The sequence below is a fragment of the Schistocerca serialis genome, chromosome 11 (genome assembly GCF_023864345.2).
Source record: "Schistocerca serialis cubense isolate TAMUIC-IGC-003099 chromosome 11, iqSchSeri2.2, whole genome shotgun sequence".
NCBI classification, from domain to species: domain Eukaryota; kingdom Metazoa; phylum Arthropoda; class Insecta; order Orthoptera; family Acrididae; genus Schistocerca; species Schistocerca serialis.
The window spans coordinates 98,580,240-98,603,544 of record NC_064648.1 but is presented as its reverse complement, the minus strand read 5'-3'; the positions used below and the strand labels follow the sequence as shown (position 1 = coordinate 98,603,544).

Here is a 23,305-nt window from a genome sequence, read left to right as displayed (position 1 = left end):
TCCATGCCCGAGGCAGGATTCGAACCTGCGACCGTGGTGATCACGCGGTTCCAGACTGAAGCGCCTAGAACCGCGCGGCCACTAGCAGCCGGATTAAAAATTAAATGGGGGACTATTTTACCTCAGGAATATTTTACCCAAGAGGACGCCATCTTCATTTATCCATGCAGTAAAGCTGCATGCCCTCGGGAAAAATTACGGCTGTAATTTCCCCTTGCTTTCAGCCGTTCGCAGTACCAGCACAGCAAGGCCGTTTTGGTTAATGTTACAATGCCAGATCAGTCAATCGTCCAGACTGTTGCCCCTGCAACTACTGAAAAGGCTGCTGCCCCTCTTCAGGAACCACACCTTTGTCTGGCCTTTCAACAGGTACCCCTCCAATATACGGGCGGGGACTACTCAAGAGGACGTCGTTATCAGGAGAAAGAAAACTGGTGTTCTACGGATCCGAGCGTGGAATGTCAGATCCCTTAATCGGGCAGGTACGTTAGAAAATTTAAAAAGGGAAATGGATAGGTTAAAGTTAGATATAGTGGGAATTAGTCAAGTTCGGTGGCAGGAGGAACAAGACTTTTGCTCATGTGAATACAGGGTTATAAATACAAAATCAAATAGGGGTAATGCAGGAGTAGGTTTAATAATGAATAGAAAAAATAGGACTGCGGGTAAGCTACTATAAACAGCATAGTGAGCGCATTATTGTCGCCAAGATAGACACGAAGCCCACACCTACTACAGTAGTACAAGTTTATATGCGAACTAGCTCTGCAGATGATGAAGAAATTGATGAAATGTATGAGGAGATAAAAGAAATTATTCAGGTAGTGAAGGGAGACGAAAATTTAATAGTCATGGGTGACTGGCATTTGACAGAGAGAAGGAAACGTAGGTGAATATGGATTGTGGCTAAGAAATGAAAGACGAAGCCGCCTGGTAGAATTTTGCACTGAGCATAACTTAATCATAGCTAACACTTGGTTCAAGAATCATGAAAGAAGGCTGTATACATGGAAGAAGCCTGGAGATACTAGAAGGGTTCATATAGATTATATAATGGTAAGACAGATTTAGGAACCAGATTTTAAATTGTAAGACATTTCCAGGGGCAGATGTGGACTGACCACAATCTATTTGTTATGAACTGTAGACTAAAACTGAAGAAACTGCAAAAAGGTGGGAATTTAAGGAGATGGGACCTGGATAAACTGAAAGAACCAGAGGTTGTACAGAGTTTCAGGGAGCGCATAAGGGAACACTTGACTGGAATGGGGGAAGGAAGTACAGTAGAAGAATGGGTAGCTTTGGGGAATTAAATAGTGAAGGCAGTAGAGGATCATGTAGGTAAAGAGACGAGGGCTAGTAGATATCCTTGGGTGATAGAAGAAAAACAATTTAATTGATGAAAGGAGAAAATACAAAAATGCAGTAAGTGAAGCAGGCAAAAAGGAATACAAACGTCTCAAAAATGAGATCGACAGGAAGTGCAAAATGGCTAAGCAGGGATGGCTAGAGGACAAATGTAAGGATGTAGTGGCTTATCTTATGAGGGGTAAGATAGATACTGCCTACAGGAAAACTAAAGAGACCTTTGGAGAAAAGAGAACCACTTGTACGAATATCAAGAGCTCAGATGGAAACCCAGTTCAAAGCAAAGAAGGGAAAGCAGAAAGGTGGAAGGAGTATATAGAGGGTCTATACAGGGGCGATGTTCTAGACGACAATATTATGGAAATGGAAGAGGATGTAGGTGAAGATGAAATGGGAGATACGATACTGCGTGAAGTGTTTGACAGAGCACTGAAAGACCTGAGTCGAAACAAGGCCCCAGAGTTGACAACATTCCATTAGAACTACTGACAGCCTTGGGGGAGCCAGTCCTGACAAAACTCTACCATCTGGTGAGCAAGATATATGAGACAGGCGAAATACCCTCACACTTCAAGAACAATATAATAAATCCAATCCCAAAGAAAGCAGGTGTTGACAGATGTGAAAATTACCGAACTATCAGTTTAATAAGTTACAGCTGCAAAATACTAACGTGAAATCTTTACAGACTAATGGAAAAACTGGTAGAAGCCGACCTCGGGGAAGATCAATTTGGATTCCGTAGGAATGTTGGAATACGTGAGGCAATAGTTACCCTATGGCTTATCTTAGAGGCTAGATTAGAAAAAGGCAAACCTATGTGTCTAACATTTCTAGACTTAGAGAAAGCTTTTGACAATATTGACTGGAATACGTTCTTTCAAATTCTGGAGGTGGCAGGGGTAAAATACAGGGATCGAAAGGTTATTTACAATATTTACAGAAACCAGATGACAGTTACAAGTGTCGAGGGGCATGAAAGGGAAGCAGCGGTTGGCAAGGGAGTGAGGCAGGGTTGTAGTCTGTCCCCGATGTTATTCAGTCTGTATATTGAGAAAGGAGTAAAGGAAATAAAAGAAAAATTCGGAGTAGGAATTAAAATCCACCTAGAAGAAATAAAAACTTTGAGGTTTGCTGATGAAGAAGAGAAATTTGTTAACATTGAGTATAGATTTAAGTGTCAGTAAGTCGTTTATGAAAGTATTTGTACGGAGTGTAGCCATGTATGGAAGTGAAACATGGACGATAAATAGTTTAGACAAGAGAATAGAAACTTTCGAAATGTGGTGCTACAGAAGAATGTTGAAGATTAGATGGGTAGATCACATAACTAATGAGGAGGGGTTGAACAGAATTGGGGAGAAGAGGAGTTTGTGGCACAACTTGACTAGAAGAAGGGATCGGTTGGTAGGACATGTTCTGAGGCATCAAGGGATCACCAATTTAGCGTTGGAGGGCAGCGTGGAGGGTAAAAATCGTAGAGGAAGACCAAGAGATGAATACACTAAGCAGATTCAGAAGGATGTAGGTTGCAGTAAGTACTGGAAGATGAAGAAGCTTGCACAGGATAGAGTAGCATGGAGGGCTGCATCAAACCAGTCTCACGACAGAAGACCAGAACAACAACAAAAATTAAATGACAATGGAAGCTGTGTTACTCCTCTGCTCAACTTTCTTACGTGTAAACTGCAGCTGGCCACGTCACTGCAGGCTAGCTGTACCAGCTGACCGGCCAGTACGGTCCAAGTCAAATGCGCCGTTAAAGCTGTTGTCCCGTATTATCGCAAAGTCGATGTGCGCGTAACTCACAGCAGAAAACGTACACTTATTATCGTACTCGAGACAGCTTGGCTGCAGTCCCACGTGAAACGGAAATCCAATGAAGTTCCAGCAAATGCGGAAGAGTACTTGGAGCAATGTTTACATGAGGTGTATTTTTATGATGAACGGATTGTAGTCAGACACACGTACGGTGCATGTAGTATCAGCGAGTGCTGTACGTGTGCAGAATGAGGAAGGCGCGCAATCTACTGAGGCGGCTTGGCAAGAGCATTTCGTAAAATCCGTTCAAAATGGCTCCAAGCACTATGGGACTTAATTTCTGAGATCATCAGTCGCCTAGAACTTAGAACTACTTAAACGTAACTAACCTAAGGACATCACACACATCCATGCCCGAGGCAGGATTCGAACCTGCGACCGTGCAGTCGCACGATTCCAGACTGTAGCGCCTAGAGCTGCTCCGCTACTCCGGCCGGCGATTGTCTCTTTTACAGAAACAAAGCATTTGCATGTTTCACGAAATACATACAAAAAAGCTCTATGTAAAAAGCTTATGGAAAGCTTATGGAGTGTGTTTGAACTACGTGAGCAAAAAATTCTTGATTATCTTTTTGAACATAAAATCGATGTTATGGATTTACAGTGAATGACCTTCTGGCTGGCAGAGTAGAGCAGAATACCGTATCGTTTCACAAACAACCGGAAATGAAATGAAACGATCGCGTGCCACTGGTCGCCCGGAGACCCCATGTGTGTACGTTCGGTCGTTGGGTTCAAGTCTTACACAATGTGATCAAAAGTTTTTTTCATTTAAGTTAATTGTGCTGCCACCTATTGCCAGGTACTACATGTCAGCGACCTCAGTAGTCATCAGACATCGTGTGAGAGCAGAATGGGGCACTCCGTGGAACTCACAGACTTCGAACATGGTCAGGTGATCGGGTGTCACTTGTGTCATACGTCTATACGCGAGATTTTAATACTCCTAAACGTCCCTAGGTCCACTGTTTCCCATGTGATAGTGAAGTGGAAACGTGAAGGGACACGTAAAGCCGTCGGCACACGCACCGTGCATCCGAACGTTGAGCGTTGAGCGTGCCGGGTTTCTGACGTCATAGCGTGGAATACATGGATGTAAGAATAGAGGGAGACGCCGTGACGTCACAGCTGTGAAGCTATGTGAAGCCGAGGGTAGCCATCTCAATCCGACCAAAACATTGCTGCTGTAAGCTTGTGTGCATAGGCTTGTCGCTCGCTTTTGGAAGGATTTTGCGCTATTATGGTGACTTGTGTGGTGTTCGGATGTACAAATCGTTCTGATTGTGATGCGAAATCGAAGGGAATAACATTTCATGTGTAAGTTGTCTCGTTAAGTGTGATTTTACAACTTCATTGTGAATGAACGTGTGCTACATCGGTACTTGTACTATAGCGTGCTTTTCTCCTGTATGATTTTAGATTCCTAAAAATGAAAGTCGGAAAGCTCTGTGGGACAATGCCCTGAGGAGGAAGAATTGGCGTGCGTCTAAATGGAGCACTATATGTTCTGAGCATTTCCGAGAAGAGGACATAGACCGAACTTCCCTTTCAACAGTAAGGCTCCGAGAAAATGCTGTACCATCCGTTTTCCCTACACACCCAAAACATTTGCAAAAGGTATGTTAATTCAAAGAATTAAATTCTTAGTTTTCAAGTTCACGTTACAGTATAATATGTACGTATCGTCGATAATCGAAGTGTTAAGTAACTCACTTTGTCTTCATCATGTACCAAATTAAAAGCTAACACTACATTAACTGGCGTAAAGTATAGACCTAAACAGGCCACTGTGTAGATTTGCCATTCTATGTATCGTATTTCAGTAAATATTGGTGGTAATGAACAGTGTTTCCCAGTAGTGTAACGTAACTGAAATGTCCCAGTACGTATTACAAACAAGATGTATTTATGGGGCTTTGGAGGGAGGGTGTAGCTAACTTAGTTTTCAGTTTCTATTATTTAATTTGTGATACACGTTTATTACTGAATTAACAAAATTGTATCGTTTTCATTGAAGGCTAGCTATTCGTAATATTACATTAAAAACTATTTTTAATCAGAAGAAACGCGGAATTTCGCCTTTACGAGATTTTATTTTAAACAAAAACTTTGAAACAACCAAACTGATGACGTTACATGCGTATATGGTGCAATTAGCGACTGTAATACACGCAGCGCTATAGCACACTGGCAATGTTTTGGTCAGAGTGTCATGGCAGCGAGCCACGCCCCCATGGCTTCAAAACGTAGTACGGCTGGGATACGTAGCGCCATCTCCCCTTATTCTTACCTGCATGGTGGAATAGCACGCTCGGGAGTCTTTCCGAACGTGCTGAGCAATACCTGGCATGTCACATATTCTGAGCGTGCGTCTGAGCGTTGACCAATGAGGTGGCACAACGCCGCCTACGTCACAAGCACGCCGTCTCCCTTCAGTACAGAGTTGTGAGGCGCCATATTGGCATTCATTTCAAGTCTGTATGTATATATGCCGTTTCTGAGCACCAGCAAATTGAGTATCACTGGAAAACCCGTTGTTAGTTGTTTGATTCGTACCAATAAAAAATGAGGAACATCATATTCGTGGCAAAAGAATTATTGTAACTTGCGTATTATGAGAGTAGGCTATTTGAAGGCAGCGACACACTGACCATCCATCCAAAAACGTACTGTTCTTGGTACAATTTGTTGTAATTAAATTTGAATTAGTAACATACCATTAAGGTTTTTAGCAAGCGATAAGATACTATGATTAGACACAAGAGGTGTCATGTTGGTTTAGCGTAATGAATAACGTCCCTGCCCCATTATGAGTTCTGTTGTTGGGGCAGTGGTTCGCGTCCTGACAACCAATTTTTTTTCCTAACATTCGCGTTTTTGTTAGGTTCTGATACTTTATTATTAGTTTAATATAAGTATAGATTATAATATTTGATGTTATGTAAATACAATTTCACCTTTTTTTGAGGGGTGACTGTTCGATTGGCTTAATCTAAAGGACAGCTTGCGCTACTTGTATATAGATATTTTGCTACTGGGTAGGAACAGTGATCAAGTAAGACTGACCCTGGGGTTTTACTAAAATGTGGTAATGATGAAATAATGTTTATCTTATGCGGAGAAGTATTCCAAATTTGTAACGCACTGTTTTTTGTGGAACTTTTATAGGCCCGTGTCCTTAGTGAATGGACATGGTACTTTCCTTTTCGTGGGCGATGGAAGAAATGAGCGTTTTAACAGAGCTAACGTGGGAATTTTACGGGTGCCCCTTGGGTAAACAGTGTGATTTACGAACTAGAAACATCCCTCAACTGCCGCTGGAGTGCGTTGCGATTGCGTATAACATGTTGGGGCCCACGTCCGTATGCACAAGTCGCATCGTTCCTGAGCGTTCAGCAGGACGATGAACTGGGCACGCTAAACGTTAACGTTCGACAGCACGGTCCGTGTGCCGACGGCTTTAGGCATGAAAGCGTACAGACCGACCCTGTCTGTTCACTGACAGAGACCGCCAACAGTTGACGGGGGTTGATATGTTTAATAGGCATGAATTTATCCAGACCATCACATAGGAATTGCAAACTGCGTCCACTGCAAGTACTGCGACAGTTAGGTGGGAGGTGAGAAAACTTGGATTTCCCGGCCTAGCGACTGCTCACAAGCCACACATCACGCCGGTAAATGCCAAACGACCCCTCGCTCGGTGTAAGGAGCGTAAACATTGGATGATTGAACACTGGAAAAACATGTGGCGTGACGAATCACGGTACACAATGTGGCGATATGATGACAGGATGTGGGTGTGGCGAATGCCCGGTGAACGTCATCTGCCACCGTGTGTAGTGCCGACAGCAAAATCCGGAGGCGGTGGTGTTGTGGTGTGGTCGTGTTTTTCATGGCGGGGGCTTGCATCCCTTGTTGATTTGCGTGACACTATCATAGCACAAGCCTACACTGATGCTTTAAGCACCTTCTTGTTTCCCACTGTCGAAGAGCAATTTGGGGATGGCGATTGCATCTTTTGACACGATCAAGCAACTGTTCATAATGCACGGCCTGTGGTTGGGTGGTTACACGACAACAACATCCCTGTAATGGACCGGCCTGCACAGAGTCCTGACCTGAATCCTATAGAACACCTTTGGGATGTTTTGGAACGTATTGCTGCCAGGCCTCACCGAGCGACACCAATACGGGCCCGAAGTCGGAACCCCAGCTCTCAAACCGAACTGCCCACAACAGACAATAACCGGGAAGTAATAGTAGTCGAACAAAGATACTACGAGAGCGGATATATCGATACGTGCTGCTAACGCTGGTCACGGCCAGGCAAAGCGCCAACTCAGTGACAGTGGTAATTTAAATTAACGTAGTGAGTTGGAAGTGCGTTAAAAACAACGCGTAAAATACACGATGGCGGGAACACGAGCCACGTACGGCTCAGTAGGGTTGCACTTGTGTCATGCCGAACATTTCTCTTCAGTTGTCGTTGGTGCCCTTCATGCAATATCTTATCCTGGCCGCAGCGATGTCGGAGATTTGATGTTTAATCGGATTCCTGATATTCACAGTACACTCATGAAATGTTGGCACTGCAAAATACCCACTTCTCCACTACCTCAGAGATGCTGTGTCCCATCGCACGTGCGCCGAATATAACACCACGTTCAAACTCACTCAAATCTTGATAACCTGCCATTGTGGCAGCAGTAACCGATCTCACAACTGCGCCAGACACTTGCTGTGTTATACAGACGTTGCCGAACGCGGCGTCGTATTCTGCCTGTTTACTTAACTCTATATCTGAATACGTATGCCTATACCAGTTTCTTTGGCGCTTCAGTGTATTTAGAATGTGGACAAAGCCACTGACAGTTTAGTCCAACACCACGAAAACGTTTGCATGTTCGAAGATATTTCGGGGTTGCACCCGGTCGTCGTAAACGTCATTCCACGATATTTAGACTGGGCACCTGCTAGTCATCGAAGACTGGCGTAGACGTTTGCAACCCCGCCTTGTACAGGATGGTCCATCGGTAGTGACCGGGCCAAATATCTCACAAAATAAGCATCAAACGAAAAAACCACAAAGAACGAAACTCGTCTAGCTTGAAGCGGGAAACCATACGGCGCTATGGTTGGCCAGCTAGATGGCGCTGCCATAGGTCAACTGCGATTTTTTAAATAGGAACCCCAATTTTTATTACATATTCGAGTAGTACGTAAAGAAATACCAATGTTTTAGTTAGACCACTATTTTCGCTTTGTGATAGATGGAGCTGTAAGAGTCACAAACGGATAAGTACGTGGTGTCACGTAACATTCCGCCAGTGCGTAGGGCATTTGCTTCGTGATACATTACCCGTGTTAAAATGGACCGTTTACCAATTGCGGAAAAAGGTTGATATCGTGTTGATGTATGGCTACTGTGATCAAAATGCCCAACGGGCGTGTGCTATGTATGCTGCTCGGTATCCTGGACGACATCATCCAAGTGTCCGGACCGTTCGCCGGATAGTTACGTCATTTAAGGAAACAGGACGTGTTAATCCACGTCTGAAACGTCAACCACGACCTGCAACAAATGGTGATGCCCGAATAGGTGTTTTAGCTGCTGTCGCGGCTAATCCGCACATCAGTAGCAGACAAATTGCGCGAGAATCGAGAATCTCAAAAAAGTCGTCGTTGAGAATGCTACAGCGACATCGATTGCACCCGTACCATATTTGTATGCACCAGGAATTGCATGGCGACGACTTTGAACGTCGTGTACAGTTCTGCCACAGGGCACAAGAGAAATTACGAGATGACAGATTTTTTTGCACGCGTTCTATTTAGCGACGAAGCGCCATTCACCAACAGCGGTAACGTAAACCGGCGTAATATGCACTATTGGGCAACGGAAAATCCACGATGGCTGCGACAAGTGGAACATCAGCGACCTTGGCGGGTTAATGTATGGTGCGGCATTATGGGAGGAAGGATAATTGGCCCCCATTTTATCGATGGCAATCTAAATGGTGCAATGTATGCTGATTTCCTACGTAATGTTCTCCCGATGTTACTACAAGATGTTTCACTTCCAACATGATGGATGTCCGGCACATAGCTCGCGTGCGGTTGAAGCGGTATTGAATAGCATATTTCACGACAGGTGTATTGGTCGTCGAAGCACCATACCGTGGCCCGCGCGTTCACCCGATCTGACGTCCCCGGATTTCTCTCTGTGGGGAAAGCTGAAGGATATTTGCTATCGTGATCCACCGACAACGCCTGTCAACGTGCGTCAGCGCATTGCCAATGCATTTTCGAATATTACGGAAGGCGAACTACTCGCTGTTCAGAGGAATGTCGTTATACGTATTGCCAAATGCACTGAGGTTCGCGGACATCATTTTGAGCATTTATTGCATTAATGTGGCATTTACAGGTGATCACGCTGTAACAGTATGTGTTGTCAGAAATGATAAGTTGACAAAGGTACGTGCATCACATTGGAACAACCGAAATAAAATTTTCAAATGTACCTACGTTCTGCATTTTAGTTTAAAAAACCTACCTGTTACCAACTGTACGTCTAAAATTGTGAGCCATATGTTTGTGACTATTACAGCGCCATCTATCACAAAGCGAAAAAAGTAGTCCAACTAAAACACTCATACTACGCGAATATGTAATAAAAAATGGAGGTTCTATTTAAAAAAAGGCAGTTGATATCCGTTTGACCTATGGCAGCGCCATCTAGGGGGCCAACCATAGCGCCATCTGGTTTCCCCCTTCAAGCGAGACGAGTCTCGTTCTTTGTAGTTTTTTTCTTTTGACGCTTACTTCGCGAGATATTTGGCCCGGTCGCGATCAATGGACGACCGTGTATAGTGCGCCGTGAGTATTGCCTCATATGTGCCCGAGTCACGGTGACAGAAGGGCCACCCTGCCCGGCGGCAGCGCCTTAGCAGATGGAACTGCAGAGGTCAGCTGTCTTTGGTGCTGCCGCTCGCTGCTATATACGAAGTATTCTGCCGTCTTCGACTGAGCAAATCTCGGAGATGACGGAATTCCATGCATTATTCAGCTGGTAGCCGGTGTCACGGTTCATTAGATTTTCCGCGATGCGTATTTCTTTTATAAGATAGTCCCAAATAGATGATGGATGTTGCCGTGGCCAAAAGTGATGTTTTGTCATGTTGTGGTGGTCTTCAGTCCTGAGACTGGTTTGATGCAGCTCTCCATGCTAATCTATCATGTACAAGCTCCTTCATCTCCCAGTACCTACTGCAACCTACATCCTTCTGAATCTGCTTAGTGTATTCATCTCTTGGTCTCCCTCTACGATTTTTACCCTCCACGCTGCCCTCCAATGCTAAATTTGTGATCCCTTGATGCCTCAAAACATGTCCTACCAACCGGTCCCTTCTTCTAGTCAAGTTGTGCCACAAACTTCTCTTCTCCCCAATACTATTCAATACCTCCTCATTAGTTACGTGATCTACCCATCTAATCTTCAACATTATTCTGTAGCACCACATTTCGAAAGCTTCTATTCTCTTCTTGTCCAAACTATTTACCGTCCACGTTTCACTTCCATACATGGCTACACTCCATACAAATTCTTTCAGAAACGACTTGCTGACACTTAAATCCATACTCGATGTTAACAAATCTCTCTTCTTCAGAAACGCTTTCCTTGCCATCTCCATTCTACATTTTATATCCTCTCTACTTCGACCATCATCAGTTATTTTGCTCCCCAAATAACAAAACTCCCTTACTACTTTCATTGTCTCATTTCCTAATCTAATTCCCTCAGCATCACCCGACTTAATTCGACTACATTCCATTATCCTCGTTTTGCTGTTGTTGATGTTCATCTTATATCCTCCTTTCAAGACACTGTCCATTCCATTCAACTGCTCTTCCAAGTCCTTTGCTGTCTCTGACAGAATTACAATGTCATGGGCAAACCTCAAAGTTTTTATTTCTTCGCCCTGGATTTTAATACCTACTCCAAATTTTTCTTTTGTTTCCTTTACTGCTTGCTCAATATACAGATTGAATAACATCGGGGAGAGGCTACATCCCTGTCTCATTCCCTTCCCAACCAGTGCTTCCCTTTCACGCCCCTCGATTCTTATAACTCCCATTTGGTTTCTGTACAAATTGTAAATAGCCTTTCGCTCCCTGTATTTTACCCCTGCCAGCTTTAGAATTTGAAAGAGAGTATTCCAGTCAACATTGTCAAAAGCTTTCTCTAAGTCTACAAATGCAAGAAACGTAGGTTTGCCTTTCCTTAATCTTTCTTCTTGTCATACTCCATTGAATGTTGGAGATACAATGTACCGCAACTGCAGATTTTATGGGTTGCAGAAAGCGATTGCAAGGATTCTGTTCTGAGCAGCGTTCTCCCATTGTGCGTGTTGTTTGTCCTGTGTAGGCCATACCACACTTGCAAGAAGTTTTGTATGAAGTCTCGCCTTCCGCAATAACTAATTATTGTTGACTGATCCCAGCAGGTCCGAAACCTTAGATGGCGGACGGAAAATCACTTACCTGAAAATTACTAAGAATCCATGCTATTTTGAAGGAAATTTTTCCAACAAAGGGAAGAAAAGCTAGGAACTTTGGTGGCGCGTTCCCCTCTTTATCCACCTTCCTGTTCTTGGTTTTACCTGAGAATGCCCTGTTAGTTGCCGTGTCGAGTATCCATTGTCTCTAAACACTGACCTTACACGTTCAAGTTCTGCAGCTAAACTATTAGCATCCGACACTGTATGGGCTCTGCATAAAAGTGTTTTAAGCACACTCATGCTTTAGGATGGGTGATGGCAACTTGGCGAGTGCAAATACAAATCAGTGGGAGTGGGCTTACGATAAACAGAATGTCCCTGGCAGCCGTCACTCTTTCCTTTAAGTAGCACATCCAGGAATGGAACACAACTATGTCTCTCTAATTCCATAGTATATCGAATGTTCCGGTGAATGTTTATGATGTAAAAACTCCATTGACTTATCTTCGTCATGGAGCCACACTATGAAAGTATCATCCTTGCACGCCCAAAAAACAGTTGCTTTAAGAACCGCTGACTCAAGTGCTCTTTCCTCAAAATCCTCCACACAAGTTATCCACCACGACGGCTCCTTCAGTCTGTTCAAAATATTCTTGGTTAACCATGAAATACACACATCAAAAAAGTTTTTCATCAAATCGCTTCCGGGAGTTCCGGAACCTGTACAGAAAATTGTAATAGAGATCAACTTATACATCATTTCTGATCTTTTTATTGCTCATGAAAACCACATATTGCATGTTGTAACCACCGTACAGCGAGACCTTGAGAGGTGGTGGTCCAGATTGCCGTACGCACCAGTACTTCTAATACCCAGTAGCACGTCCTCTCGCACTGATGCATGCCTGTATTTGACGTGGCACACTATCCACAAGTTCTTCAAGGCACTGTTGATCCAGATTGTCCCACTCCTCAACGGCGATTTGGCGTAGATCCCTCAGAGTGGTTGGTGGGTCACGTCGTCCATAACAGCCCTTTGCAACCTATCCCAGATATTTCCAGAATGAGATTTTAACTCTGCAGCGGAGTGTGCGCTGATATGAAACTTCCTGGCAGATTAAAACTGTGTGCCCGACCGAAACTCGAACTCAGGACCTTTGCCTTCCGCGGGCAAGTGCTCTACCATCTGAGCTACCGAAGCACGAATCACGCCCGGTCCTCACAGCTTTACTTCTGCCAGAATCTCGTCTCCTACCTTACAAACTTTACAGAAGTTCTCCTGCGAACCTTGCAGAACTAGCACTCCTGAAAGAAAGGATATTGCGGAGACATGGCTTAGCCACAGACTGGAGGATGTTTCCAGAATGAGATTTTCACTCTGCAGCGGAGTTTCATATCAGCGCACAATATGCAGCGGAGTTTCATATCAGCGCACAATATGCTGCAGAGTGAAAATCTCATTCTGGAAACATCCCCCAGGCTGTGGCTAAGCCATGTCTCCGCAGTATCCTTTCTTTCAGGAGTGCTAGTTCTGCAAGGTTCGCAGGATAGCTTCTGTAAAGTTTGTAAGGTAGGAGACGAGATACTGGCAGAAGTAAAGCTGTGAGGACCGGGCGTGAGTCGTGCTTGGGTAGCTCAGATGGTAGAGCACTTGCCCGCCAAAGGCAACGGACCCGAGTTCAAGTCTCGGTCGGGCACACAGTTTTAATCTGCCAGGAAGTTTCATATCCCAGATAGGTTCGATAGCGTTCATGTCTGGAGAACACGCTGTCTAGTCGAGCGATGTCGTTATCCTGAAGGAAGTTATTCACAAGACGTGCAATATGGGGGCGTGAATTATCGTCCATGAGGACGAATGCCTTGCCAGTATGCTGCCGCTATCGATCAGCGGATAGCATTCACGTATTGTACAGCCGTTATGGCGCCTTCCATGACCACCAGCGGCTTATGTCGGCTCCACATAATGCCACCCCAAAACATCAGGGAACCCTCCACCTTGTTGCATTCGCTGGACAGTATGTGGGGCATTAAGCCTGACCAGGTTGCCTCCAAACTCGTCTCCGACGATTATCTGGTTGAAGGCATATGAGAGACTCATTGGTGAAGAGAACGTGATGCCAATCCTGAGCTGTACATTCGGCATGTTGTTGGGCCCGTCTGTACCGCGCTGCATGGTGTCGTGGCTGCTAAGATGGACCTCGCCAAGGACGTCGGGAGTGAAGCTTTTTTTTTTTTGTGGTTTTAGGGCGCACAACTTCAATGGTCATTAGCGCCCTTACTACGTTAAGAATGCACCGCGAGGCACAAGTTTAAAACAACAACTAAAAGGGAAAACACGATAAAAGACAGACTGATAGGCAGAGGATTAAAAAACAGCATCATCAAACGTCCTTAGAGAGGTGTGTCAAATTGATAAAACGAAGGACACTAGCAGCTGCTCGTGGGTCATCTGCTAAAATGGCATCTAAAGTACATGGCAGGTTAAGATCGAGACGCAGTGTGTTGAAATCCGGACAGGACATTACTAAAATGTGGCGGACCGTCAGCAATTGCCCACATGGGCAGAACGGCGCCGGCGCAGCCGTCAGCAGATGGCGATGGCTGAACCGGCAGTGTCCAATGCATAACCGGGCTAAAACGACCTCCTCCCACCGAGAAGGGCGGGAGGAGGACGTCCAAGCCGCGGGAAGAGGTTTCAAGGCCCGAAGCTTGTTGTCTGTAAGTGCAGCCCAATCGGCATGCCACAGCGATAAAATGCGCCGACAAATGACCCTGCTACAGTCTGAGGAAGGGACACAACAAGAAGCTGTCCGAGGCTGGAGGACCGCAGCCTTGGCTGCGGCATCTGCAGCTTCGTTCCCAGGGATACTGACATGGCCAGGGACCCACATGAAGCTAACCGGAGAGCCGACGTCCACCAGCTGCTGAAGAGAGCGTTGGATCTGGTGCACGAAAGGGTGAACCGGATACGGATCACTGAGGCTCTGGATGGCGCTCAGGGAATCGGAGCAGATGACATAAGCAGAATGCCGGTGGCGGCAGATGTAAAGAACAGCCTGGTAGAGGGCAAAGAGCTCAGCTGTGAAGACCGAACAATGGCCATGGAGCTGGTATTTAAAACTTTGTGCCCCGACAATAAAAGAACACCCGACCCCGTCATTGGTCTTTGAGCCATCTGTATAAATGAAGGTCCGATTGATGAACTTTGAACGAAGTTCAACAAAACGGGAGTGGTAGACCGAACCGGGGTAACCTCTTTTGGGAGCGAGCTGAGGTCAAGGTGAACGCGGACCTTAGCCTGGAGCCAAGGTGGCGGGTGGCTCTCGCCCACTCGAAAGGTTGCAGGGAGTGAAAAATTAAGGTGTTGAAGGAGGCGACGAAAGCGAACTCCAGGGGGTAGCAGGGCAGAGACATACAACCCATATTGACGGTCGAGAGAGTCGTCAAAAAAGGAGCGATAAGATGGGTGGTCGGGCATTGACAGTAGCTGACAGGCATACCGACAAAGCAGTATATCGCGCCGGTAGGTGAGTGGCAATTCGCCAGCGTCAGCATGAAGACACTCTATGGGACTAGTATAAAACGCTCCGATCGCAAGTCGTAAACCCCGATGTTGTATGGAGTTGAGGCGGCGTAAGATGGATGGCCGTGCAGAGGAGTATACGAAGCTCCCATAATCCAGCTTGGAGCGGACGATCGACCGATATAGGCGAAGCAGGACGGTTCGATCCGCTCCCCACGACATACCACTGACAACACGGAGGACATTTAAAGAACGGGTACAACGGGCAGCCAAATATGACACATGTGGAGACCAGATAAGTTTCCTGTCAAATGTAAGACCTAAAAATTTTGTTGTCTCCACGATTGGGAGAGCAACGGGACCGAGTCGTAAGGACGGTGGGAGAAACTCTTTGTAGCGCCAGAAGTTAATACAGACCGTCTTCTCGGCAGAAAAACGGAAGCCATTGGCGACACTCCAGGCGTAAAGACAGTCAAGAGAACGCTGAAGACAGCGCTCCAGGACACGTGTACACTGCGCACTGCAATAGATGGTAAAATCGTCCACGAAAAGGGAGCCTGATACATCAGCTGGGAGGCAATCCATTATTGGATTGATTGCGATGGCGAAGAGAGCGACGCTCAAAACTGAGCCCTGTGGCACCCCATTCTCCTGGCAAAAGGTGTCTGACAGGACAGAACCCACACGTACCCTGAACCGTCGATCCATTAAAAAAGAACGAATAAAAAGAGGGAGGCGACCGCGAAGGCCCCAAGTATGCATGGTGCGGAGAATGCTCGCCCTCCAACAGGTGTCGTAAGCCTTCTCCAAATCAAAGAACACAGCCGCGGTCGGGCGCTTCCGCAAGAAGTTATTCATAATGAAGGTCGACAAGGTAACCAGATGGTCAACAGCAGAGCGGCGCCTACGAAATCTACATTGTACATTGGTAAGTAGGCGTTGAGACTCGAGCAGCCAAACCAATCTAGAGTTAACCATTCGCTCCATCACTTTACAGACACAGCTGGTAAGCGAGATGGGTCGATAACTGGAAGGCAAGTGCTTGTCCTTCCCCGGCTCAGGAATCGGGACAACAATAGACTCGCGCCAGCATGCGGGAACATGTCCCTCAATCCAGATGCGATTGTAAGTACGAAGAAGAAAACCTTTACCCTCAGGAGAAAGGTTCTTCAGCATCTGAATATGAATAGAATCAGGCCCTGGAGCGGAGGACCGTGATCGGCCAAGTGCGGTTTCGAGTTCCCGCATGGTGAATGGGGCATTATAACTTTCACGATTCGAGGAGCGAAAGTTAGGTGGCCTAGCCTCCTCTGCCTGTTTGCGGGGGAGGAAGGCAGGGTGGTAATGAGCGGAGCTCGAAACCTCTGCGAAAAAGCGGCCGAAGGCATTGGAGACATCCTCAGGGGCCACAAGGACGTCATTCGCTACCGTCAAGCCAGAAACTGGTGAGTGGACCTTAGTGCCAGATAGCCGGCGCAGGCCACCCCAGACAACAGAAGGAGGAGTAAAACTGTTGAAGGTGCTCGTGAAAGCAGCCCAGCTGGCTTTCTTGCTTTCTTTAATAATAATACGACGACACTGAGCACGTAATCGTTTATAATTGATACAATTCGCCACTGTAGGGTGGCGTTTAAAGGTGCGTAAAGCACGTCGACGAGCACGGAAAGCGTCTCTACATGCTGCAGTCCACCAGGGGACCGGTACGCGACGTGGAGAAGAAGTAGGGTGAGGGATGGAATATTCAGCAGCAGCGAGAATGACTTCCGTGAGGTGTGCGACCTGACGATCGCAGCTTGTGAAGGTTTGATCCTGAAAGGTCGCCCTGGAAGAGAAGAGTCCCCAGTCTGCCTTGGAGATGGTCCAACTAGAGGAGCATGGAGAGGGGATATGCTGCAGGAGATGGATAACACACGGGAAGTGGTCGCTCGAATATGTATCAGAAAGTGCATACCACTCAAACCGGCGTGCAAGTTGGGGAGTACATATAGAAAGGTCTAAATGGGAATAGGTGTGAGATGTGTCCGAAAGAAAAGTAGGGGCGCCAGCATTGAGGCAGACAAGGTTGAGCTGGTTGAAAAGGTCTGCTAACAGGGAGCCCCTCGGGCAGGCTGCTGGAGAGCCCCAAAGGGGATGGTGGGCATTGAAGTCTCCAGTTAACAAAAATGGTGCAGGTAGCTGAGCAATAATTTGCATCATGTCTGCCCTGGTACCGGCAGACGACAATGGAGTGTAAACGGTACAAATGGAAAATGTAAAAGTGGGGAGAGTAATGCGGATGGCAACTGCCTGCAGGCCGGTGTGCAACGTGATGGGATCATAGTAAATATCATCCCGGACCAGCAACATAACCCCTCCATGAGCCGGGATACCTATCACAGGGAGTAGGTCAAAACGCACAGAGGTGTAGTGTGCCAAGGAAATTTGATTGCATGGGCGGAGCTTCGTTTCCTGGAGGGCTACGACGATGGACAGTGCAAGCGGAGCAGCAACTTCAAGTCCTCTCGATTGGAGCGAATGCTGCTAATATTCCAGTGAATAAGTGCCATCGTAAGAAAAGGAAGATAAAAGAAGGGGTCACCTCGAAGGCCACGGAGGGCCTGGCTTCGAGCGAGCACTGCCGCCGCTATCAGTAGGCAGACAGTCTTCGTCCATTGGGTCTATAGGTTCATCGGCCATCTTGGGAAGATGGCCGGGAGGGGGAGCTTCCTCCGCCGGTGAACGGCCAGATGTTCGGCTACCAGTGGTGCGGCCAGGCGAAACGGATGACGGCCTGGGGCGGCAACCGCTGGGTGGCGCAGGAGAAGAAATGCGCCGTGGCGGAGAAGGAGAACTGTGCTTCCTAGGAGCCTTCTTGGAAGGACGTTTGGTGGAAGTACCGGTCGAAGGCTGGGAGGTCGAGGTACGTAGGAAGTCCGCACGGGACGGTTCCTTCTTAAAGGCCCGTGCATCTGACTTCTGGGTCTTGGTCTTGGCAGAAGCTGATGAAGGTGCTTGTGTCTGAGGGGTGACGGGAGGAAGAGGAGACGTCGACCTGGCGATCTTAGCACTGGCCGAACGGACGACCGTGGTGCTGAAGGTCAGATCGCATGTCTGGGTTGCTACCTCCCGGGTAGTCCGAGGAGAGGCGAGGACAGTACTGTATTTCCCCGCTGGGAGCAGTGTGGGCTTCCTACTAGCCAATAGCTTGCGAGCAGCCGAGGTGGACACTTTCTCTTTGACCCGAATTTCTTGGATACAGCGTTCTTCCTTATAGACAGGACAGTCACGGGAGGATGCGGGATGGTCACCCTGACAGTTCACACAACGAGGAGACTGACGTGGACAGTCACCCTCATGGGCATCCCTGCCACAAGTGACACATTTAGCCGCATTGGAACAAGACTGTCGAGTGTGATTGAAACGCTGACACTGGTAACAGCGCGTAGGTGTCGGGACATAGGGGCTAACAGAAATAACCTCGTAGCCCACCTTGATGCGCGATGGCAGCTTAACACTATCAAAGGTCAAGAAAAGTGTCCGGGTCGGTACAAGGTCATTGTTGACCTTTTTCATGACCCTATGGACAGAAGTCACACCCCGCTCAGCGAGGAAAGATTGAATCTCCTCGTCTGTCAATCCATCGAGGGATCTAGTGTAGTCCACACCATGAGACGAATTCAAAGTTCGGTGAGCCTCCACCCAGACAGGGAACGTGTACAGGAGTGTGGCCCGAAGCAGTTTTTGTGCCTGAAAGGCGCTCTCAGTTTCTAGTAATAAGGTACCGTTACGCAATCTGGTACAAGATTTGACAGATCCGGCTATGGCATCTACACCCTTCTGGATAACTAAAGGGTTGACAGAGGAAAAATCCTTTCCGTCCTCAGATCGAGAAACGATGAGGAACTGTGGGGCAGGCGGTAGTACTTTTGTCACTGATGGCTGGTCACGTTTGCGTTTTTGGGCAGAAGTCGAGACAGATGGAGTGAAATCCATTGCGGAGGAATCCCCCATGATTGCCAGCGTCTCCGATGGCGCGCTCCTTCCTTGTGGGGACCCTCTCAGAGGGCACTCCCGCCTTAGGTGAATGTTTACACCTCAGGTCACACCTGCCGAGAACCAGACGGAGGGACCAATCGGCATGGTCAGAAGGTATCAGCTCAGGCAATCACCCCTCCCCGGGCCTGGCCTTTACCAGGGGGTACGCGCGTGCCTTACATGTCTACCCAGGGCGGGGAGTTACGCGTTACCCCGTCACCGGCTACGCGTGCGAACGCGTGGGTCGGCCTTCAGGCACGCACAGGGAGGAAGGAAGAAGAGGAAAAGGAGGAGAGAGAGGACAGACTGTCTCAAACGCCGAGGCGGAGACCAGAGAAGGCAAGGAGAAGAAGGCAATGAGAAGGCAAGGAGAAGAAGACAAGGAAAGAGTAAGGAAGACAGTGAGGTGGAAAAGAGCAAAGAAAGGAACCAACCAAAGGAAGGAAGAAACGAGAAGTGAAAAAGCAAAATGACCGCAAATAGAGTTCGTGGAACCGTCCGTCTCCGGACGCAGGCGCTAACGACCCCCTTGAGGGGGTGGGACTCCTTTTAGTCGCCTCTTACGACAGGCAGGAATACCTCGGGCCTATTCTAATCCCCGGACCCGCAGGGGGGGGGGGGGGGGAGTGAAGCTGCGCATCATGCAGCCTATTACGCACAGTGAGTCGTAACACGACATCCTGTGGCTGAAAGGCTGTCTGGGTTCCTTCGAGCCATAATCCGTAGGTGGCCGTCATCCACTGCAGTAGTAGCCCTCGGTCGGCGTGAGCGAGGCATGTCGTCGACAGTTACTGTCTCTATATGTCCTCCATGCCCGAACATCGCTTTGGTTCACTCCGAGACGCCTGCACACTTCCCTTGTTGAGAGCCCTTCCTGACACAATGTAACAATCCGGACGCGATCGAAGCGCTGTATTGACCTAGACGAGCCGTGTACCTCCTTCCTTATGTAATGACTGGAACTGATCTGCTGTCGGATCCCCTCCATCTAATAGGCGCTGCTCATGCATGGTTGTTTACATCTTTAGGCGAGTTTAGTTGTTGTTCAAATGCGTGCGAAATCTTATGGGACTTAGCTGCTAAGATCATCAGTCCCTAAGCTTACACACTACTTAACCTAAATTATCCTTAGGACAAACACACACACCCATGCCCGTGGGAGGACTCGAACCTCCGCCGGGACCAGCCGCACAGTCGGTGACGCGGGTTTAGTGATAATAGCCAAAGGAACTGTGTATGCGATACAATATCGACAGTGAGCGTCTATCTTCAGGAGTTCTGGAAACCGGGGTGCTGCGAAACTTCTTTTTGAGGAAAGAGCGTATCAAAACAAGGAAGTGATTCTGAAACTTAACCAATCAGCCAAGGAAACAGCAAGAGATACCTTTGCAAAAAGAGATACATCAAAACTCGCTAAAAGATGCGAACTACTTATACGGAGAGCCCCCATCATATCAAAGTGTTTGCATTCGGAGGAAGACGTCAAGTCACTTTATTGGAATGGTTTGAGAATGGGCTGCAGTTCCCCAAGATACCTTCCAGCACATGATTGAACGTATGCCTGCGGGAGTGGAAGCTGTTATCAAGGCCACGGGTCGGCCAACACCATATTGAATTCCAGCATTACCGATGGCGGGTGCTACAAGCTTGTACGTCATTTTCATTCAAGTGTCATGCTTTTGATCACATAGCGTACATATTCCACACTACTGGCCATTAAACTTGCTACACCAAGAAGAAATGCAGATGATATACGGGTATTCATTGGACATATATATTACACTAGAGCTGACATGTGATTACATTTTCACGCAATTTGGGTGCATAGATCCTGAGAAATCAGTACCCAGAACAACCACCTCTGGCCGTAATAACGGCCTTGATACTCCTGGGCATTGAGTCAAACAGAGCTCGGATGGCGTGTACAGGTACAGCTGCCCGTGCAGCTTCAACACGATACCACAGTTCATCAAGAGTAGTGACTGGCGTATTGTGACGAGCCAGTTGCCCGGCACCATAGACCAGACGTTTTCAGTTGGTGAGAGATCTGGAGAATGTGCTGGCCAGGGCAGCAGTCTAACATTTTCTGTATCCAGAAAGGCCCGTACAGGACCTGCGACATGCGGTCGTGCATTATCCTGCTGAAATGTAGGGTTTCGCAGGGACCGAATGAAGGGTAGAGCCACGGGTCTTAACAAATCTGAAATGTAACGTCCATTGTTCAAAGTGCCGTCAGTGCGAACAAGAGGTAGCCGAGACGTGTTACTAGTTGTACCCCATACCGTCACGCCAGGTGATACGCCAGTATGGCGAAGAGGAATAAACGCTTCCAATGTGCGTTCACTGTGATGTCGCCAAACATGGATGCGACCATTGTGATGCTGTAAATAGAACCTGGATTCATCCGAAAAAATTGACGTTTTGCCACTTGTGCACCCAGGTTCGTCGTCGAATACACCATCGCAGGCGCTCCTGTCTGTGATGCGGCGTCAAGGGTAACCGCAGCCACGGTCTCCGAGCTGATAGTCCGTGCTGCTGCAAACGTCGTCGAACTGTTCGTGCAGATGGTGGTTGTCTTGCAAACGTCCCCATCTGTTGACTCAGGGATCGAGACGTGGCTGCACGATGCGTTACAGCCGTGCGGATAAGATGCCTGTCATCTCGACTGCTAGTGATAAGAGACCGTTGGGATCCAGCACGGCGTTCCGTATTACCCTCCTTAACCCACCGATTCCATATTTTGATCGGTTCTCGACCAACGCGAGCAGCAATGTCGCGATACGATAAACCGCAATCGCGATAGGCTACAATCCGACCTTTATCAAAGTCGGAAACATGATGGTACGCATTTCTCCTCCTTACACGAGGCATCACAACAACGTTTCACCAGGCAACGCCGGTCAACTGCCGTTTGTGTATGAGAAATCGGTTGGAAACTTTCCTCATGTCGGCACGTTGTAGGCGGCGCCACCGGCGCCAACCTTGTGTGAATGCTCTGAAAAGCTAATCATTCCCATTTCATAGCATCTTCTTCCTGTCGGTTAAATTTCACATATGTAGGCACGTCATCTTCGTGGTGTAGCAATTTTAATGGACAGTAGTGTATATATCAAACTCTTCAGAAAGATGTGCTCTACAAAATGAACATATTTCTCAAAAATCGATTTTTTTAAAACTTTTGACATCCTATATCAAACGCGAGAGTGGGAAGGGGGAGGGGCGCTGCCACTCGCCACTATCAAGTTTTTGACCCGGTTTGGAAAAAATATCGTAGATTCGGGGTAAATCATCGTCTCCTCCTCCTCCTCCTCCTGCTTACCATACAGGACTTACCGCAGGAGCGACCCGCCCACTTGCTGATCAACCGCCAGAGCCGCTGCAGCAGCAGTGCGAGAGCGGCGCCGATTGCGGCCCAGCAGTAGCTGCCCGTCTGATGCTCTTCTGCAACAACAACAACAACAGCGAGTCTGAGTTGCGCAGGGATGATGATGATGTCCCATACTCCGAGGAGGGTAGGGGGAAGATGCAGGAGACCGGCACCGCCGACTAGGCAAGATCCGAGTGGAGGTGGTTTGCCATTGTCTTCCTCCGACCGTAATGGGGATGAATGATGATGATGACGACGACACAACACCACCCAGTCATCTCGAGGCAGGGAAAATCCCTGACCTCGCCGAAATGGAACCCTGGACCCCGTGCGCAAGACCACGAGCTGCGAATCCTCCGAGGTACTACCACAGCCTAAAGGTCCCAGTAAACAATCAAACAGTCTCTCGAAACTTTACTAGTTTTGTCAAATGGTCGACAGTGTGTGCCTGGGTTTGATGTTTTCGTCAAACAGAGACCGTGTTTGAGACAAATTTTGATCAACAGCAGAATTAAAAAGAAAAGAACGGACCCGAAGGAATTACTCGAATGAGACGCAAATCTGTAGATGTGATGTACATTGCAATGGGACACCCTCCTCTAACATTACCTTTATATATATATATATATATATATATATATATATATATATATATATATATATATATATATATATATATATATATATATATGAACATTCTCGGCTGTT

At 47.3% G+C, this 23,305-nt stretch overlaps 1 protein-coding gene across 5 annotated transcripts in view; it reads right to left on the bottom strand.

Annotated features, from left to right (window-relative positions):
* LOC126427030 (speckle-type POZ protein-like) overlaps positions 1-23,305 on the bottom strand; it is a 112,273-nt gene that overhangs the window by 35,958 nt on the left and 53,010 nt on the right. For all 5 annotated transcript variants that reach the window (XM_050089198.1, XM_050089199.1, XM_050089197.1 and 2 more), the window contains exon 3: positions 22,564-22,671. In XM_050089198.1, coding sequence (XP_049945155.1) covers positions 22,564-22,671 — 108 coding nt within the window. The remainder of the gene's footprint in view (positions 1-22,563; positions 22,672-23,305) is intronic.